This window comes from Magallana gigas, chromosome 3, assembly GCF_963853765.1.
Source record: "Magallana gigas chromosome 3, xbMagGiga1.1, whole genome shotgun sequence".
NCBI lineage: Eukaryota > Metazoa > Mollusca > Bivalvia > Ostreida > Ostreidae > Magallana > Magallana gigas.
In genome coordinates this window covers 57,522,081-57,543,214 of record NC_088855.1, presented here as the reverse complement: position 1 = coordinate 57,543,214, position 21,134 = coordinate 57,522,081, and the positions used below count along the sequence as shown (strand labels likewise).

The 21,134-nt window shown below is 35.8% G+C and overlaps 2 protein-coding genes across 5 annotated transcripts in view; one reads left to right on the top strand and one right to left on the bottom strand.

Annotated features, from left to right (window-relative positions):
* LOC105321513 (sodium-dependent dopamine transporter) overlaps positions 1-18,342 on the top strand; it is a 27,998-nt gene extending 9,656 nt beyond the window's left edge. Inside the window, exons 1-16 of one of the 3 annotated variants that reach the window (XM_034481254.2) lie at positions 1,039-1,324; positions 4,757-4,853; positions 5,523-5,637; positions 9,819-9,971; positions 10,323-10,457; positions 10,949-11,270; positions 11,897-12,035; positions 12,556-12,690; positions 12,997-13,100; positions 13,893-14,017; positions 14,125-14,237; positions 14,322-14,450; positions 15,238-15,337; positions 16,031-16,131; positions 16,223-16,390; positions 17,040-18,342. In XM_034481254.2, the coding sequence (XP_034337145.2) occupies positions 5,556-5,637; positions 9,819-9,971; positions 10,323-10,457; positions 10,949-11,270; positions 11,897-12,035; positions 12,556-12,690; positions 12,997-13,100; positions 13,893-14,017; positions 14,125-14,237; positions 14,322-14,450; positions 15,238-15,337; positions 16,031-16,131; positions 16,223-16,390; positions 17,040-17,147 (1,914 nt within the window). In that variant the 5' untranslated portion in view covers positions 1,039-1,324; positions 4,757-4,853; positions 5,523-5,555 and the 3' untranslated portion in view covers positions 17,148-18,342. Of the gene's footprint in view, positions 1-1,038; positions 1,325-4,509; positions 4,530-4,756; positions 4,854-5,522; positions 5,638-9,818; positions 9,972-10,322; positions 10,458-10,948; positions 11,271-11,896; positions 12,036-12,555; positions 12,691-12,996; positions 13,101-13,892; positions 14,018-14,124; positions 14,238-14,321; positions 14,451-15,237; positions 15,338-16,030; positions 16,132-16,222; positions 16,391-17,039 lie in introns of those variants that run through there. The other 2 variants (XM_066080594.1, XM_066080593.1) reach the window with 2 other exon arrangements.
* Positions 17,827-21,134, bottom strand: LOC105321514 (uncharacterized). Of its 2 annotated transcripts, none has more exons than XM_034481258.2 (3): positions 20,982-21,134; positions 18,838-19,673; positions 17,827-18,529 (listed from the first exon to the last, which is right to left on the bottom strand). In XM_034481258.2, exons 2-3 carry the CDS (start codon positions 19,663-19,665, stop codon positions 18,434-18,436), a joined length of 924 nt encoding a protein of 307 aa, XP_034337149.2. In that variant the 5' UTR covers positions 19,666-19,673; positions 20,982-21,134; the 3' UTR covers positions 17,827-18,433. The 2 variants fall into 2 exon arrangements, with proteins under 2 accessions (XP_034337149.2, XP_011418118.3); XM_011419816.4 differs by lacking the exon at positions 20,982-21,134 and adding an exon at positions 19,753-20,339.

The following is a 21,134-nucleotide window of genomic DNA, read 5'->3' as shown; positions in this document are numbered from 1 at the left end:
TCAAATGTTGGGATTTTTTCTTCGTTTTCTCCCAATAGCTAGGAATAGGCAATGTTATTGATTTTTAATTAACATTTTTCAAACCCAATGAGATAAAAGAGAAAAAGTTTCGCAAACAGTATGCAATTTTAAGAGCACTTGCCACTTTGAACTGCTATATATTCTAAAGTAGACTTATTTTAAGGACAGAAAATTTGCTAATTCTATAGTTTTGTTTTCACCTCGTCGTTTTGCTGAGTTTATTTTGCTTTATCGTTTTTAGTTTTTATTGCAAAATTAGAACAAATTAAAGATATGTTAAAAGTGCACGGAGTTTATGATTAGAGAGTTTGGCTAGTAAAGGGCGCTTTTCATTTTTCATCATGACTTTGTTCTCCAATTTCGATTGCCAAAAGAGACCGGAGATATTTTTCCTATTGACTGAAACGCTTTGATTTTCAACGCGTTAGTCGACCTTCTCAAGCGTTTTATTAACACGCGATTAATTAAAGGAATGACCATTTATTGCTTTGATGAGGTGCTAGTGTAGCGTTGCTCAGGACCATGTGGATACAGAGATGATCACAGATTTCGGGGGGTAATGGAAACCCCGATATATTAGTCAGTGCATATTGTAATGTTTTTACATTCCGTCTATTGAATTTGTTTGTGGATACTTTTTTTTAACATGGATTGAAACATGAACTTACTTATATTGGAAAGCTATCACCAGTCATTCTACCCCGCTCTGCCATTGATTATCTGCCCGGCTTTCAATGCAATTAAAGTTTAGATTCAAATAAGCACTTAGTTATGAAAACACGACCGATTCCCAACTTTGATAAATTTTATGTGGAATATCTGCTATTGAAAATGTCCATGTTGTCGGAGAGACGATTAAGCAAGCAATTTGTGGAGATCTAAGTTAGAGTAAGAGAATCAATACCCTGACATATACCCATTTGTAAATGTTGTTATTTATTACTTCAATTAAAGCCACCACGTGTAATTTATGTTAAGTAATTATCTCGCTGTATCTCGATGGAGTCAGACATTTGTTAACATTATCTCCTGTTTAACCCATTTCCGATAGGTCATATAACGGCTCTCTTAATTGTCCGGTGCGACCAAGTTCTTTTTTTTTCTCCCTCTTCTGCCTTCTCTTTTTCCTTGTTAGATATGCGTTCATTTTTTCGCTAATGTATTAAGTGGTCACGTGGTGTAGATCGATGATTTGAATATGTGCCGTGAGAAAAAAGTTAAATATTAATTCTTTCGGCTGGCACTATTTTTGCTTGTCTAGTAGTACGCTTTATTGTAAAAGGAATTGCAAACGGCTGAAGAGGTAAGTTTACATTTTAAAACAGTTTAATTGCAGAGAGTAAATATTAATGTGATATTTTAAGAACACGCTCTGCAAATATCTGAAAACAGTTTTGAAATTTTGAACTATTTTAATATTATTTTTCTTACACACCTGAAGTATATCTTAAAAATTAGTTGTGGAACGTGGTTAATTTTAAAAACAATTTTATGAAATTAAACTGACGTGGGAATAAATGTAAGAGAATATAATTTTTATACCTGATTTGTGCACATTTAGTGGAGAAAGAAAAAAAAATGTAAATGATAGTTATTCGGAAAAGACTATTGCTTAAAGTAAGGCAAAACACGAAGATGCCAAGCTATGAGGGATTGAATGGATTTCAATATGAAAGAACATAAAATTTAGCTCAACATTTTTGCAGTAAATCAGATGTGCTTCACTTTTACCAAGTTAAAAATTAACACTTATAATATACGATTGGTAGACTATTATGTTATTATGAATAAAAAACAAATTATGACAAGAAAGCTTATGCGTGTGTAAAGTGCAGTGGAACCTGGAAATACCCGTATCCGAGCACTAGTAATTAACTGGCAAAATTGTATGTATGAAAATGTAATCTTATATACCCGAATTCTGCATATTTACTACAGAAAGAAAAGGAGTTTCCCATGCAAATATTGTACATGATAGAACCTGTAACAATACCTCGTGGGTCTAACTACCCGAGTCACCAGTCACTGCAACTCTAGATTTATCATCTTACAAAACGCCAGGGCGCGTTCGAATTTTGGTGAAATGTCTACACCGCAATCTATTACACATTAAAAAGACATCGGTGTAAATCTCCTGCGATAATTAAGTGATGAAATGCGATGCTAACCTAATACTTTAATCCCCAGTGTTTGTAATTTCTTTGGCTGGATTTTTAACGCGGAAATTTGAAATATTTGACATATACTTGTGAATTCAAACTAACCAACAGGACTAAATTAACACTTGCATCAAAGATTTTTTTATTTACCAATTTTTGCGAATAATCGGGTTCAATTTGTAAGTTGGACAAATATATGAATATGGTTTTAATGGAATATTTCAATAAATGTAATGAACTTGTAAACAGAGTAATTGCAACTATTTTTGGGAGCATCAACAACTTGTATAACTGTTCATTCTGCTTAAAGAAAACTTACGTATTTTTGACATTTTGTCCTGGCATTTCAGATAATCTTACACCGGGGTTTATGAACTACATTGCTGTTACTGTTTGGTTTTAACTTCTATATAATTATACTAATCACGACAACACAAATATTCACCTACACCGGTCACGTGAACAATGCCTCTATACCATGCTCAGAAACTAATACTTTTAAGGAGACTTTTTAATGTTAGTTGCTAATACATGTGTATCTTATATGGGGATGATAAACAGTTTAAGATTCTACACTTTTTATTATCACTCTACCCTAAGAACAAGACATTGATTGTACCCTACGTCTGTAATATGCTAAACGACTAGCGATGTTAAGGTCAAGATCTAGTAAATGAAAGGTGCCTACAGGTTTATGATATTCAAGATATAAATTCTTTTAATGATGCTTCATGACAATATCTTTGTTTCATAGGGTGTATCGGGGCTTAAATTTTTGGTAAACACAATGAACAATCATGTTTTACATAACCATTTACTATGAAATATGAAGGATAAAAGTAATAAACCTCGGAGTTTTGTCCATTTTTGACTATAGAAATATATCTAGATTGCCTACAGTCTCTCCAAAAACGGCATTAAACAAGCTCTTGACCCCCTCTTTAAAATGATGTCAAATTGAATATAGGTACCGGGATTACTTTTCTCGTAATTAAATATAGATGTCAAAACATTGTTTTATTTTCTACATTATTCCTTTAAAGCCGGAAAAAACGGGAAAAGATTCATCAAATCAATTATGACGTCATAATGGTTCTAGCACCAAAAAGACACTCTGGAATCTTGACCTTCAGAACAAGAGATGACTAGACGCCATTTTACACTACGATAATATAGTAGTCACTTTAAGGTCTTACGCTATACTTTTATTCTTAGAACAGTATACCTCAGGTGGAGCTCAAATTAGTCTAAAAATTTAAGAAATAGAAAAAGATTTATACTTATTTCAGCTATACAAGGTACTTATCAATATTGCTAACACCAATGCCTTAAAGGTACTTAGACACGATTTGACTTAACATTTTCAAATTTTATCTTTCCATTTTCAATGTTTATAATGATAAATATAGAAGTTTATAATCTCATGTCTAAATTTGAAAGTCAAATATGAAGATATAGGCAAGATACGGAGTTCATAATTCTTTGTTTTGTAAACAAAGCTCAAATATTGTCATTTTTACATATGTGTTGTTTTGGCGTAAGTTTCAATCAAATGTAAAAATTTTTTGTTGATAATAGTATTTATAAAGATATTGAGTTAGTCTGAATTTTTTTTAACATGTCATTTTGTCCAAGAAATGGTAATTCTCTACATTTCGTTTATTGTAAACAACTATAAGACTCGAGCTTTGTTTAAATAACAATCAATTCTTACCTCTGTATCTCACTTGTAACTTGACTTTAACATTCAATATTTTGGCCAATCATTTCAAATGCGCCAGTAAACCATTTTATACATAAAAAATAAAAATAAAATTTTTGATCTCAAATCGTGTCCATGCAAGTCCCTTTAAAGTTTTGGAATTTTTTAGGGACTAGACATTTAAACTGATTAATGCAGTACTTATCACTTTTGTCTATTCTTTAAACTAAATTCATTTAAAGTTATTCTTCAACGATTTAACGTTTGAGACGGCCCTTACATCGGTCCTCACAAGATAGACTAGTGCTCCAAGTCACTATTTTGTCAACTTCACGCATTGACGTATGCTCGACTCAAGGGCCGTGATTCTTGAATCAACAAACGTTTCACCCCTTTAACATATAATGATCAATAAAAGGAATTAGGTATATCTATCTCTTAGTATACTTTGAGATAAGATTTTACTGTGGGGGTGGTCATGAACGGTTTCAGCAGAAACACCTGTAGTTGACAGGGGCGGCTCACGTGAAACGATGCTCCAGTAGCTGTGACTGGGGGGACCATTTAATGGATTCTGTCGGTCACAGTGTACGGGGGACAATTATGTTTGACAGATAACTCAGGTGACCCTGTGTTTACAGGTGTCGGTATGTATACATGTACACACAGTGAAAACAACCAAATCTATGTAGGTAATCCCTAGACTATATCAACCAGCCGAAAGAGACGTGTATACAAAACATGACAATGCATCTTATCTTATTATACACAGAGGGACCTTGAAGATTGGCATTTCTTGAATGTAAACTCTAAAATACATTAACATACATGTACCATTGAAAACTTAGATAGTATTCGTTTATATTTAAATTAGGTCAGGAAGGCGACCGCGGTATAAGAGAGAAAATTTGTAATGCAACCCAGAGCGGTACCAAAGACATCGACCCGAGGACGCACTCCTGATAGCTCTAGTAAGTCTGTCTGTTTCATTTTTTGTGTATTCAATAAATTAATAGAGGATTCCCCGCGTTAAAACAATCTTTTTATTCCATTTTCTCTGTCTGTAACAAGTGCGATAAGTTTGACAATTGCTATAAAATATAAAAACCCTCTAAATCGTTATTTCCCGCACTTCGCAACACGGAGCAAATTGCTATTAACTTCTCTCAGAACCGTAGCATCTCTGGCTGGGTTCGCCAGCTGCTAAAGTTATTTATCGAATCAAAGCGAGAAACTTTTTAACAGTGACCAAACATTCCTGTTTATCATGGATTTTTTTTTCTTGGGTAAACGTGTCAGAATGCAACGGAAGAGAACGGGTAACGTGTCTCTCCTTATGATACAGCTCTATCTCGTATTCAAACAAACAGCATAAAGTAAAGCTTCCAGTCAGATATACAAAAGTTGTAAAGCAACATTGTTGTAGCACTTGGGAAATAAAGTACAGGCTTTGGAGAACGAGAGAGAGAGAGAGAGAGAGAGAGAGAGAGAGAGAGAGAGAGAGAGAGAGAGAGAGAGAGGTGAAGCCTTCTAAAGTGCACAATATTTTTTTTTAAATTGCAACATTGATACGAGGGATCAATAGCTGGGTTTTTAGCGATTAGATATCATTGAATTGAATTACGAATTTTCTTTTAAAGTTTGATGACCTATGACTAACGTGACGTAATAACATGGATTCCAAAGATTGTGATGGAGCGTTACTGGACGCCAAACAGAACTCAGAGAGCACGGACAACCACCATAAAACACAAGGTAGGTAACAAAAACCTAGAGAACACGGTCAGCTACCAGAAAACACAAGGTAGGCAAGAAAACACAAGGTAGACAAGGTAACCTGGAGAGAGAACACACCAATAGGCAATATAACATAGAGAGACCAAAAACACCGCAAGGTAGGTAAAAGAATTCACGTACAGAGCACGGATAACCATAAGAAAACACAAGTTAGCACGGACAACCACCAAAACTTACAACAATTAAGGTAGGCAATGAAATCAGGAAAAAACAACAGTGTAGGACATTCAACTCTAGCTTGGACAATCAATTGAAAACATCATAATGTACTAGTAGGCATAGAGCTGAGATAGCACAGACAATCGAGGTAAGATGGCACAGACAATCGAGGTAAGAGAGCGCAAAAAAACCCACCAGAATACACCACAAGGTAGGCAATGAATTTTACTGAACATGGAAAACCAACAAAAATCAAATAAGGTTTGCTCCTGAATACTCCAGAACACCCTTATTTTTTAATAACCTTTATATTTTAAATGTTTGGTAATATAAAGCGTAAGGCACATGGATACAAAATAGCAGCTATAAGATTCAAATCTTATTGACCATAAAGCTACGTATAGAATGAATAGAAAACTTCCTTGTGTTAACCTCTCTATGCTATGGGGAGTTCGTGTTCTGTTCCCACACTGTGATTTGAACCCACAACTTTTTGCCACGTCTCTAGAACCGATAGACCGCGCATTGTTACTCAGTCTGTTTAGAAATAAAAGAACCGAGGTAACCTTACTTTTGGCGAAACTTAACGATTGTATTATAGCCCCTATCACTGCATCTTTATTGTTTCGGAATCCTTCCGATGAAATCAAACACAGCGGAAACCCACTCTGGTGTAGTATCACCTTGTGTTTTATTGTAGGAAAACGATACCAGCTTATCTAACATTTCATTCATAAAAAGGATGTACGATCTTATCACAGTCCTCTCGCAGACGACTATACATGTTAGTTCATAAACTTTCATTCTTTGGCAGAGACTCGAGGCGCATGGTGTACATGAGATTACATGCAGTCAACAATCACTAGTCTAATTCTATTCAGATAAGAGACATATTTTAGTAAGGCGTGGAATCTTTATATGGTTAGTGGTAAACGGGTTAAATTTTATCACTGGTTTAACATTTTTAAAAAATAAAAACAGAGTCGAATTTTAAACAATTAAGGTAAAAAAACAGTCCAGATGATAGATGCACCAGGCAAAGTGCCCTACAAGTGTTATAGCTATGCGAGACCATCAAACATGCTGTGTTATTGGAGTGGTTGTAAATGCTCTGTTTCTCGTTTTATTCTATTACATAAAAAAATCCTAATTTTAGATATCATGCTCGAGTTTCCATACTTTAAACAGTGCTCGGTCACAACAAATCAAATCTAATGGCTATTCCGTGTAGAGCTCTCTCTTTATAAGGTGTTAGGGTCTCTTATTGGAGCCCGCCATACGGAAGCAAACCTGCAAATGAGCTTCATTCTAATCGGATGGTAAATTCCAATAACCTGCAATAAAGTCGGCGCTGATATTAGACTTCGATTTGTTCGTAGTTTGGGCTGGCGGCAATTTGGGTGTGTAGGGTTAGAGGCCTCTATTGGTTCCCATAGATTTACTGTTTAGTTGCTCACTTTCCCACACCTAAGGAAACTAATGTCCGAGTTTGTTTTCTTTTAATACGTGGAAACTTTAGACAACGTTTATAAATCAATTTGAAATGTATAAACAAAAAGTCTGCTGCAGGTGACCGAGTGTTCGATATAAAGATTTTCTATATTCAAAAGGACAGTAAATGAATCGTGTAGATGTCAATGGGTGTTGCATTAAATACTTAATCATTCGTGAATGAAGACTAAATAAAATGGTTATCATGATAAGTGAAATACAGGGGAAATGGTTGATGAAAAAAGCAAACCCCAAAACACATTACTTTCTTTTCATGCGAATGCTTTCATATTGCAAAAATCTGAGATGACATTCCCTCAGACTCCTCATGTCAAAAGATCGTGTTCATTTCGTAACTCATTTTCAAACACAAAAGCATTTAGATAAAAAAAATAAGGGGAAAATGAATATTTTCCATAACTCAAACAAAATACCGATGTGTGCGGGTGAGATTCAGTGGGGGTATCTCTTTCACCTTCCCGCCAGGGGGCAGCCCTCGATGACGTCAAACAATGACACATCACAGGTTGGGGGGAGCTGCATTCCTCGCCATTATCAGTTCAAGCTTCTCTTTATTCAAGAAGCTTCCAACAATGTGCAGAATCATGTCAAATTCTGATAAATGTCTACTTTTAAACGATGTTAAAAAATATAATCAGAAAAAAAAATCCCAGCTACGTTATTTATGCCAATTTGCTCTTTTCACAGATTTCAATTTTAAAAATTAATATCAGTAATGCGAATTTGTGTTCATAAATCAGAGTCCAGAGATAAGATCAGACAAGATGTCGAGGGTTTAGTTTCACAATTGTATAAGCTATTTGTTGTTGACAGACATAAAGGAATATATATGATGCCGGGGCCATTGTTAAGAAATGGTGTCAGATTTAACGAATAAAAGAAAATGTAAAAAACTCATTCCAGTGAACAAAACGAATTCTTCGTTGTAGAAATATACTTGTATGATTGAAAAGCAGTAAATTCTTTGTAAACAAGTACGAGATAATCGTTGCTAGAAAATACTTACCTTTACATGTGATTTTTACAAAAAATGTATACGAATGGAGATTTTTAAATAAAAAATATTTAGAAAAAAACAACAAGTAAATGCAAATATAATGACGATTTTCTTTAAAAACCAATTTAGTCTTTGAAATTGACTTACGAATTTTCTTTTAAATGCAAACTTTAGGTCAGCAAGAATAACCATTTTATGAAATGATAAGAAAACTATGAATATACTGTATACATTGATAACAAGATACGAAATTATTTCCATTAACTAAGTGATTTCTACTTGGTAACCAAGAGTATAAAGCCGGAGTTCTTACTTAGAACTGGATTGGGTTTGAGTTGCACCCTTCAGACAGATGTTAATACCTATCATTGTGTGTTTACCAATGTGTATTCAACAAGGTCGGGGAGGGGTTAATTGTGTGGAGTCCAGAATAGGAAAGCTTTTTGCGTGGAATGTTATAGTATATGTATTAAAGAAAGCAAAACATACCGGCTGGCATGCGATCTTATCATAATATTGACGCAGTCTCTTTAAGCGTTTATTTAGAGAGTTTGTAAAGGTCTCCCCACCCCCAGCAAGCACAATTGAATTCAATCTTGAAATGTTTCTGCTTTCTGAATGCAATATCTTTTTATACCATTACACTTGATTTAAATTCAATTGAAGGTGAATTGCATTTAAAATTTCAATGTCAGCGTAAAGCTTGTGAAATAATCGTAAATTCACAAGCTATTTATCATCAGATGTACACTTTATCTAAGATTTAATTTTTCTCTCAGTATTGTTAATGTTCACTGTAGGTAATTGCGCCTTTCCCAAATGCTGTACTTCTATATGAATTTCTTTGCGCAGCTAAACTATTAGTTCTTGATATATAGATATTTGAAGGCCGAAATGTTCAGACTTGGGAAGGAAGGGGAATTGAAATGAGGCATGAAAATGGGAATATATGTAACTTTTCATCCAAATAAGATTAATGAATTCCAAGATTTTCACCGGGAAATTAGTTAGATTAGTTAAAGGAAACAAAAAGGTGAATTAAAACACAAAAAACGATAGATATCCAGACATAAACAGATGTTAGAAAGATTGGATGACCACTTCTTTCTTTCTCAAAATTTACGTGACCCAATAGGTGCAACCTTCGTCGGAGGTAGGTTCGAACCCTATTCGCGACATGAAAAATAGGGTGATGACTAATCATACGTCAAAACTCGGTGTGTAAAGGTGTGTAAAGGTTGGCTGAGGATCTTGCAGATTAGGAACTATGGTTTAGTTTAATGTAAGAAATACAATAAAACAGTACTTGAACATTTCAAAGATATAATTGTTGCTAATTAAATATATTCTACAAATGAGATTTGCTTTGGGATATTTTCTAAATATCAATTAAACATTAAGCATTTACTAAATATTTCTAAAACAGTATGTGGAAGCGTAGTGATAATATTAGTAAAGATTCTCTTGTTAGACTCCCAGGTAGAGACGAAGGAGGAACAAGATGGCCACAAGGAGAGGGAAACCTGGGATACCAAACTGGACTTCCTGTTGTCCGTCATTGGTTTTGCCGTGGATCTGGCCAATGTCTGGAGGTTCCCTTATCTCTGCTACAGGAATGGAGGGGGTAACATCAAACTCTCTTTTACATTAGAACTTTTAAAACTCTGAATTTACTGAGCACTTTGCATTTCTTTTCCATCATGCTTTGATATGAATAACGCCAAGAAACAAATAGACGGTCATGTTTCTAACAATTTTCAACATAAAGACTGCACATAGTAATAACATATACACTAATCTGCCTTGTTGAAAGTTTGGTAAATTGAATAATAAGTGTGATAATGGTTAGAAGTTAGAATTAAACTATTTATTTCATAAGTTAAATGCCAGTAACTGTGGAAACATTTTGACAGCTACCCCTCCCCAACTTTGATTTACCTAATATACAATATTACAGTATTGCTTTCTTTTATAGGTGCCTTTTTAATTCCCTACGTCCTGATGTTGAGTGTGGCTGGGATCCCGTTGTTCTATATGGAACTGGCCCTCGGTCAATACAACAAAACCGGTGCAATAACCTGCTGGGGACGGCTCTGTCCGTTATTTAAGGGTAAGATGATCACCAATTTCTTCCTTGTTGAAAAAGTGTTTATTCCTTCAAAGAAGTGTATTGTATACAGTTATATATTCGCCTCCTTTCTATTTTCGGTTCATTGTTTTTGCACATGTATGGTAATTTTTAAAAACAATAAAATTCGTCCTATTTGCTGTAAAAAACTGTTATTTGCTTGGAGAACTTTTTGCACGATGTTTGCGGGATACTTCTGGTCGCAAACTGGTCAATTTGTATCTAAAGTTAACCAATGTATAAGGAGTATATTGTGAAATCAAACAGTTTCGAAAAAAACTTGGTGCACAGCTTTTGAAAAATAAATACCAGTACTAGTATTTGGCGAAATCAAAACTGCATGGGCAGAGCTTTTCCACCCCTATGCCTTTGACAATGTCCTATACAGAAAACACTTTCTCTGAAACACCAGACTAACGGGTCTTCCCAGTCAGATCAGGGGTGTTTTCTGATACCCTTGTTGTTATTTTCAGGGATCGGATGGGCCGTAGTCCTGATTGCGTTTTACACAGACTTTTTCTATAACGTTGTGATAGCGTGGTCCATTCACTTCCTGTTTTCTTCCTTCACGTCTGAGCTTCCGTGGGCCACGTGTGGTCATGAATGGAATACTGAGTATTGTTATGAAGGCAAGCCCAGTGTGGCCAGTGGCAACGGTAGCGAGTCCAACAGTACTTTGGAAGGAACTACTTTATCTAATCTAGTATCTACATTAGTAACAGACGTCAACAGTACAAATAGTACTAATGTAACAGAGGAGGCGAGAAAAATCTCTCCGGCGGAGGAATACTTCAAGTAATGCTTTATTTGTAACCTTGATATCAAGGTCTTGCTTATCTTTAAGAATTGACCTTATTTCAGCAATTCTTGCAATTTTGGAGATATTACACAATTATTATAATTGTTTTACCCAAAGTTTCAATTCAAAAGTTTCAAGAGAGACCATACACTATATTCTCTTACAAATACAGTTTTGTAAAAAAAAAAAAAAAAAAAAAAAAGAAGTAGTGTGTTTAATCATGCAGTATATAGACTATCTGCTGAAATACTTTTCCTGGAGGTCCAATCCTTTTTTAGGAGTAGGTTAATTAATCTTTCATGTTTCCTTTGGTAGACAGATATGTTTGAAGCTGATTACATTTATGAACTGAGATCAATTTACATTAATGAAAACTAACTCTCTGAATAGATTCGAATCGTACAGAGTCAAACATGTCTAGATTAGACTGGGTGTCAGCATTCCTCTGTGTAATCCCATCTGGGGTCCCCGATCTACACAGTAGTGTAAACACTGCTTCAATCAATGGACAGATTATTTCAGTCAGAGTTATGCAACAGAAGCACTTGTCAAGATTTACTGAAATATTAATGCACGTGAAAACCGCTTAAGACTTAAACAGCATTTGATATTTTTGTTTTAGCAATCGATTCCTGCAGCTTGACAAAAGTGGGGGCATCTTTGACGTGGGTTCCATTAACTGGGAGATCGCACTCTGCTTGTTAGCGGTCTACCTCATTTGCTACTTCAGCCTCTGGAAGGGGATAAAGATGTCAGGAAAAGTAAGCCTCGTTATCAGCACAATCAACAAAATATAGTCCCCCTAATGACGACAGCGAACTCCGCCGTTATTCGATGCATCGTATCATTTCATTTCGCGCTGTATAATTCTGATTGGCTATAATTTTGACAATGAATTTTGATGGTCAAGTGGAAGTAAGAGCAATTTGAATAATGCGTGTCTGTGACAGCAGAAAGTCCCCCTAATTCTTGTTCTCCTGCAGACCATCTGTACTCGCCTTTGGTACAACATCACTTCAGGACATATATATGCTGTCAAGTCCATTTGATTTTTATTTAGAAGTTTTGGTATACATTTAATATTGCAATAACCCAACAGTTATGCTATGTACAAGAGATAAATGTTTATTTTTCTGAAATTTTAAGATAGGATTACAATTCATACTGTGGAAATTTCACGCGCTGTATTTCATACAGTAGCTATTGAGAAAATACAAATCAACGTTATATCAGTTCACTGTGAATATGGTACATGGTATTTTCCTCCCTCTTTCTCTCCAGGTCGTGTGGTTTACAGCTTTGTTTCCTTACGTGGTATTAGCCATCTTGATGGTTCGCGGGGCGACGCTAGAGGGCGCTGGCAAAGGGGTCGAGTATTATCTCACCCCCAACTTTACCAGGCTAGCCAGTTCTAGTGTAAGCTTTTTGCCGTTGAAAACTGACTAGTTGTATGTTTTAAGTAACCTTACTTTGATCTAACATCGATTTTAAGTGTACCTTTTCTATCTGACAGAACAAATTACTTAGTTTCATATACACCTTTTATCAGTCCAAGAAATTAGACACTTAACATCATTAAGGTGGTGTGTGCTTTTTTAATTTTCTAATTTAAAGGTGTTTGCTATTCTGTCATCTATTTTTGGTATTTTGCTATAGATGTGTCTTATGTTACAGGTGTACCTCTCTAAATTACGTTATTGACATTCTATTGTTCCAATGTAGGTGTGGGTAGACGCCGCAACGCAGGTTTTCTTTTCTCTGGGGCCAGGCTTTGGGGTCCTTTTGGCATTCGCCAGCTACAATCAAATCAACAATAATGTTTACAGGTTTGTAAAAAAAAAACCATGCATTTGAACAAATTTTTATGCTCTCTCCCTTTTTATCCAAAATAACTTCACGTCTTTTAACAACTTCCTCTCTCGCTCTTCAAATATCACAAGATAGAGCAAAATTAAAAATCAACCTCAATGAGGATTTCAAATGCACTGAATGTGAAAGGTTAACAAATTATATTTTACCATCATGTTCCGCTTCCATTAACTTTAATTGAATAAAACGAATACTGGTACACCCGGTTTTTTCCCTATTGGAGAATTTCAGTCCCTCGTTCTGTTTAGCGGTTTGTTTGATTTACGTTGAAAACCTTTTAAAGCGACCAATAAGTTGAATTTGCGGACGACAAGTGTTTGAGGGGAGAATTAAGCAAGGATGTATAGGGGGACGCGTGTCAATTAGTCCCCGTCGTTTCTATTCATAGAAAAACAATAAATAAAAGCCACGACTTCATCAACTCTGTTAATTCGGCAATCAGTGGTTCAGTGAAAGGGTTCCATAGCTCCCATTAGCTACCAGTGCTCCATCGTACATAGATTTGATTCTCATTAAACGTGTTACGAAAGTTATTAGACATCATCTTATTGTCTTTCATCATTAGCGTATAATAAATAAATGTCCTCAGTACATTATGATAACTTAAGGATGTGATATAATAAAACGGGCAGTCGTATGTCCTTTAAAAAATTGAAAGAGCAAGTTTTTCCGGACGAAGAGTTACAACCTTGCTTAATTGAATGCACTCTACATCAGAAAATGAATATTGAATATACATCTTGTTGCAGGGATGCCTTAATCACTAGCTCCATTAACTGTATGACGAGCTTCGTCTCGGGATTCGTGATCTTCATGATACTTGGACACATGGCGGAGACGGCCAACTTACCCATCGATAAGGTGGCTACAGAAGGTACACCTCGCTATCAATCTTGCCAAAGTCCAGATGACGTTTTAAAAAAAAACCCAGATCTTTCATGCAGAATTGTTCGTACTGTATATCAAATATGTGGTTTGTAGGTCCGGGCCTCGTTTTCGTTGTGTATCCTGCTGCCATAGCAACACTTCCGGCAGCACCCTTTTGGTCCATCATATTTTTCCTGATGCTTTTGACCTTGGGACTAGACAGTTCGGTATGCATCACTATCAGCAACATTTTGTATATATGTCGTTTACTTATAGTAACTTTAACTAGGCTATACTTAATTCTTTCTTAGTTTGGCGGGTCGGAAGCCATCATCACAGCTATCTCTGACGAGTTTCCGGTCTTGAGGAAACATCGGGAGCTCTTTGTCGGGGCTCTGTTTGCTTTGTACATGATTGTAGGGCTCGCTTTCTGCACACAGGTAGGTAGGTTTGGTCTGAGGTAGCCTATAAAAACTTACATATAAAATGAGACACTATTTGCCATCATTAACCCCTTAACCCCAAGGAAAGAGAAACACTTGAAACAAAAATCAAAACAAACTCACAAATAAACAAGATTCCACACATCGAAAATTTTTACGCAATTTTTTTAAATCATCAAATTAATTAAGGTGTACTAGGTTATTACATTTAACGTATGCTATATCCGCTCGGGTTTCTTTAGAGCTATGACAGTTTTAGTTTTAGTTTTTAAATGTGTCTGATGATTAATATTTGTTTGAATATAAGATGTGTAATGGCCATGCATTGTTAGCTGAGCTATAGCGGTTTTCCTTTGATGATATAGAGTGTGGAATAATAAATATCATTTATAGGCTCCGTCTAGTGATATAATGTGTTTTAGTTCACCATTAGCTCTAGTGTTAATTACCCTCGCTTCATTTATCGGTCGATTTATAAAAGTGTCAAAGTCCGGTCTACGATTTATTGTTTAAAAAAGGAAATATACGTACAATACATCAATAATTTCGGGTATAAAAAAATAAATGTGTTTGTAAATACCGTGAAAAACTGAAGACGAAATTAAAAAAGAAAAGACGGAAGTTTAAATATTAAGATTCGAAGTAATCTTAAATAATGAGATGTCTTTATAATACCCAGAATTTTGAACAAAAACATTTATATCTTAATTTCGTATTAATTTATTTCGTATCCAAGAAAGAGGTATTGAACGTCATTTCTAACTTACACGTGTTTCTCTTGAAGGGCGGTGCCTATGTGGTGTCCCTGATGGACAGGTATGCGGCAGGCTATTCCATTCTGTTTGCGGTGTTCTTCGAGAGTTTGGTGTTGTCGTGGGCTTACGGTAAGCCATGATTGTTTTATAACAAAAAACAATGATTGTTTTATAACAAAAGTTTATTTAGCATTGTACAATATTTTATTGTACGAATCCTGTCCATTTTGAAAACCCACATTAAGCTAGTCTTGCTTACGCATGCTGATAATAAACCAACTCATTGGACTTTTCTCGTTCTCATGCAAATAAATCATGCACTATTCTCATTGGTTCCTACACACTTTCGTAAATAAAGTCCCACATATCACGATAATGTTTGCGAATGATAAAAAAAATAGCACTTTTGTTCGTTTCCATACCTAAAAAAAATGAAAAGTTACGTTCTTCATTGATCTATTGAGATTAGAAAGTTATGGATAGAAAACAGAAAAGCTCTATAAGTTGGCAGTCAGCTACACATGTAATGCAAAACTGTTCATGGGTTTCGGGCGATGGAAAGTTGTTGTTAATGTTTACGTTCATGTTTGATGACCAATTTAAATTGCGTCTGGTAAATGATACCCTTTTCATTTCAAACCAAAATATTTTAAATTGTATATAAGTGAATATCTTTTATGATCGGAAACTTATATTATCGCGTTGTATTCTGTAACTTTGATCAAGAATATTTTATGCAAAAGGGCAGGTTTAATGTTGTTGAGCATTAAAGACACGTGCACAACATCATGAAAACTATAAACTTTGATTTCCATTCATTAGGCGTTGAGAGATTTTCAAACGATATTCGGACTATGCTTGGTCACCCAGCAGGAATTTACTGGAAAATCTGCTGGAAGTTTGTAGCTCCTTTATTCATCCTGGTAAGTTAAGCTCAAACAATGCGTTACAGTTCGCCATGTAATTTTATATTGAAAACGAGACTGACAATATGGCGTCTTTGTTTCTTTACAGTGGATCATGATTTTCGGCCTGGTTCAGTATACCCCGCACAGTTACGATGCCTACGTTTACCCGTGGGAGGCCAACTTCATTGGTTGGTGTGTGGCCCTCTCCTCCGTTCTCTGTATCCCTCTCTTCGCTGTCATTGGATTCATCAGAGCCAGCGGCACGCCCTCTGAGGTACATCACGGTCCTTTTGTAACTTGTATGATATAGTTTTGTCCGCTAGGACCAAAAGTTACAAATTGCATCACGGTGTAAAAGTGGTGTCAATCCCGACTTCTTCACAGTTCATGGGAGGGATTTGAAGTTTGAAGGGATGCCAGTTTTAGGCAGGGTGTCTGGGGCCACCTTGGGGCCCCTATTGGGTCAAGGCGAAGCCCCCGGAATCCCCTGGATTTGAGAGATTTTGTAGAGTAAAAATGAAGTCTTCAAAGGTAGACTTTATGATATTACTTCTCGTGATTATACTTAAAACAATAATATTATTTACAATTTTTAAAGGTTTGTACATTAAAAACCTGCAGTTATTCCATCCAAACCCTCTGCCTTGAAGAAATATTAGAAACATTTCCTTTTATTTATTCCTGATAAAAAGGATTATCTTGCCAGCTTGTGCTATAATATACATGGAAGAGTCGTTAAAATCAATAGCTAGTGCGACCCCCCCCCCCCCCCTTGAATCCGCCAGTGTAGTTTCATAGCATCTATGTTTCGTTAAGATGAATTTTCAAATATTTACAATGAAATGAATTTAAGAATAAAGTTTTTAATAATCGAATTGGATGATCATAGCTAAGTTTTGACTGTCATTCATTTCCTTTCTCAGCGGTTAAGATTTCTCTTGACCCCAACCAATGACAAAGCGATCCAGGCGACGGCGGGATACCACGTGGTTCGGATGAACGGTGGAATGGTAATCGGAGAGAAGGTGTAGGAATCTTCCGCAGCCAGTGTACACTCCAAGTAGCGTGTCCGGAATTATCCGTATGTTCTATTCTAGTCCGGGGTCTAGTCATGGGAAGAATGATATGTATGAAACGATAGAACTATCACTTCCGGTTTAAAGACACGAAATAGTTAATTCATTCATAGGATGGAGTTGTGTTGTTTAGTTAATGTAGGGAAACCTTTATTATTCTGGAGACTTTTACAATAACAGTCTAAGAATCTATGTTAAGTCTTGAAAGTAGTGTAGCAAGACAAACCGTCAGCACAACAGCCAAATCATGACCAATTCACCTTCATGATACTTAGTTCTACTCTTTACTGAAACACAGAGAAACTCCTTAGTATCTGTTTTATACCTCATCAGCACTGGCACAATGTATATATTGGAAGTGCCTTATTTATAAAAGATTGGGAAAATGTCATGCACTTACTGAGTTTCACATTTCTTATAATATACCTCATTGTGGACTCATTATTATATAATGGACCATGTATGTTCTTCGTTATGATTTATGTATTGTTAATGGAACGGTGCAATATTTGCGCGAATTATTAGGTTCTTGACGTCACTAGCAGACGACAAATTGCTATCGGCGTAGGTTTTCCCTTAACTCATACAAAAATACTCATTGTCCTTCCGTAATGCCACTTGTTATTATATTGTAAAGAATGGTGGTAATTCTCCTCATCAGTATTCTATCGCAGACATTAGACAGAACTATACTGGACAGATTTTTTTTTATTGTTTGCATTGTTATGGAAATAGAGAGAGTTTGAAAAAGATTGTAAAGACAGTACCAAAATTTGGCTAAGGATAAAGAAACTACCTTCTATTAATTTGTTTTTGAGAAAGAAGATGGTTTTTGATTCACGATAAAAGTAGCAACGTAGCTCTGTATTTTGAAATTTCTCATGCAACTGGAAATTTCAATACGCACAATGTTTATATATAGCGTTGCTCTTTTGTCACAGAGTAACTTTGTTTGTATTGACAAAGCTCTGATGACAGTATATATTGTCCCGTGTTTTGTACCAAGATGTCTTAATATAAGGACTCGAATGTTGTGTTAATTCATGTATAGATGTATTAGAGGAAGTGTATTGTGACCTGTGGTAAAGGATATAATTGTTATTGCATAATCTCTTATATATTGTGAATATACCAATAAAACAAACAAAAACACGTTGTTTCTTTCTTTGGTTTATACATCATTGCTGCTATAAAATCTTTGGCTTATTTCCTTGACTTTGTTTGGCACGTGTGAATAGGTTTCAGGATTCGGCCGCTTCCTCGTCCTTTAGAACTGTCACGTGAATGTTCGATATATTGACAGGTTTCCCCTCTATATCCCAGTCCTCATTCGTTGTCTGAAAAGATAACAAATTCAGAACTCTCCGATGAGACAAATGTTAGAGTTATTTTTCTTTTGATCGCTAGGAACAATCAGATATTGGTAAAGGTTCAGTTGTTATAAACATGCACTATTTCTTATATTTTTTATCCCGTTGTAACAATTGCAATAATTTAGATATTAAATATAACTTTTATTTGACGACATAATTAAACATAAGCAGCAACAAAGATTTTAATATGGTGTAAATGATTGTAATTGTTTTTTAGTTCTGCTAATAATGTATCTTAGTTGTTAGCTGTACACAGGGAGGATGTATCGTACCTGCAGTATGGTTATTCTGTCGTTGGGCATCTCCTCTGTCACATATAGGTAGTTTCTGGCAGTGGCCACTGATAACGGGCACTTTATGATGAAGTCTGAACACGTTTGGTGTAGTCTATTGTTCTCGTACTTGAGACATTGAATTGATTTCTTATCGTACCCACACAGATACACATGGCGGTCTCTGTCTACACATACTCCACTCGGCGTGCACTTAGGATCAAAGACAAACTTTAGCTGGCCCGACAGACCTATACCCACCACTTTACAGAGCCCAGAGTCGGACACTAAGATACACTCTCCCGGTATACAGGTCAGACTGGCGGGTGTTCGAAACGTCACGGAATTATTCTGACAGGTACTCACGGTAATTAGCACTACCCCCATGTAATTAAGCACGTCCACTGAACTATCCCCTAACTCACAGCATCCTGCCACGAGTCGCTCCTCATCCACACAACAAATAGGTTGGTACTTCTTCTCTGTCTTTCTCCTTGAACTCAGGGTCAAGGTTCCTTCCAAGCTAATGAAAGACAGCGTGTTGACCTCTGGTTCTGTTATGACCACGTGACTAGAGAGCGGAAGCAGGGATCCTCCACATGGATCGTCCAGGAGAAGGTGATCCACACAGGCCCGGGAGCGGATCCTGAATCTCTTAAGTCTCTTGTTTTCGTTGTCCACGACCAGTAACTTGTTACCCACACTGATCACCTGGGTAAAGAGACATGTCTGTTCGTCGTCTAGCTTGGCGCTGAAGCCATCGTAAGATGGGAAGGTGGTGAATGGGAGAATGTCAATGGCAGCACAGGCCGGAACGCTACAGTTCATGGCTCTACCTGAAATAAAGACTGGGGTCAGGTACCTTAAATTGACACACGGCCCACAAATAAGTGTACTGGACAAAAGGAAACCTACCTTGTCTATCAGGTCGCTGTTTGCTCACCGTTTTTTTCTCTCGTTTCTCGGTAAAATGTCGATATGTTTACATAGTTCAACCTTGTTGTAGAATATCGACAAATGGTGGTAAATATCACCTCCTTTGGGACCGAGATAAGTATATATACCTAGCGATTTAAATTCTTATATCGGGTTTCGTTTGATTGCAATATTGTGTGCATTTAAATTGGGTCTGACTTCCCCGGTTCCATTGAGCCCTTATGGTTCTAATGGCTGCACTCACTACAGGGAACAATACACTGACGATTTATAGTTCGTAGTTTTGTTTTATTTCAATGTCAGATAGATGCCGCTCTATTCATTACACAGATTTTGTTTGAATCTCCTGGATCAAACCTCCAGATAAAGTACAAATAAACATAAACTGTATAAAGGTAAACACATAATAGCGCGTTGATGTAAATCCGAGATTAAAGTTGTTTTAACATGTCATGTTGCTTGTTTGCTTCTTAAATTTCGCTACTGTGAGATACGAATTTATAACATGAACTTTATGGTTATTAAGGTAAGGGGAATAACTCCCATATTTCATTGCGACATAACACCACCAACTCTTTTTCATTTGATGTCATACATTGATTTCAGGGTTGTTTTTTTTTATTTCGCGGAATTTTATGTTTCATTGAAAAAAATAACAGGACTCAAGTATTTTATCGAATTCCACAAAAACCGAAGTCCGCATCATATGGTTTTGAATTGTGTTTCAGAAACACTGGCCACATATACATCTATAGCCTACTACTATATCAAAATAATAGACTCGAATTTTTGGGCTTTAATACCGAGAAATTACTAAGATACTTTTTTTTTCCTGAAATCGGTGAACTTGGAAAGGTTTCAAATAAGAAGTTTTCGTTTGTACACAGGATAGAAGTCCAAAATTAATACTTTTGTTGTTATTCTATTTTTAAATAGGTCATTAGAATTTTTTTTTTAAATGAATCATGATGTAAATAGTGACATTAGTTCCGAACATTTTAAGCATAAATAACCCTCATAATAGTCACATATAAAATGCACATATTTTCACGAAATTCATTACATTTTATCAACATGAAAATTTTAAATCATGAACTTTAACCTTTTGTAGCTTTAAAACGGGTCCGGCAAAATCGAGAAAAAAAATTATATAGTAATGGTATGTAATTTTGGTACAATTCCTAAAAAATGCAAGCAGCAAACCTTACCTTAAAATGGAAACTATAGTATAACTGCCTCCAACTAAGCAAGAAGACTAGTCACTAAATAAACTTAATTAAATGCGATGTGCAGTTCGTGTTTGTGACAGCAACATCCGTTACAAGAACTACTAGAAGATCAGGAACGAAAAGTTCCAAAGA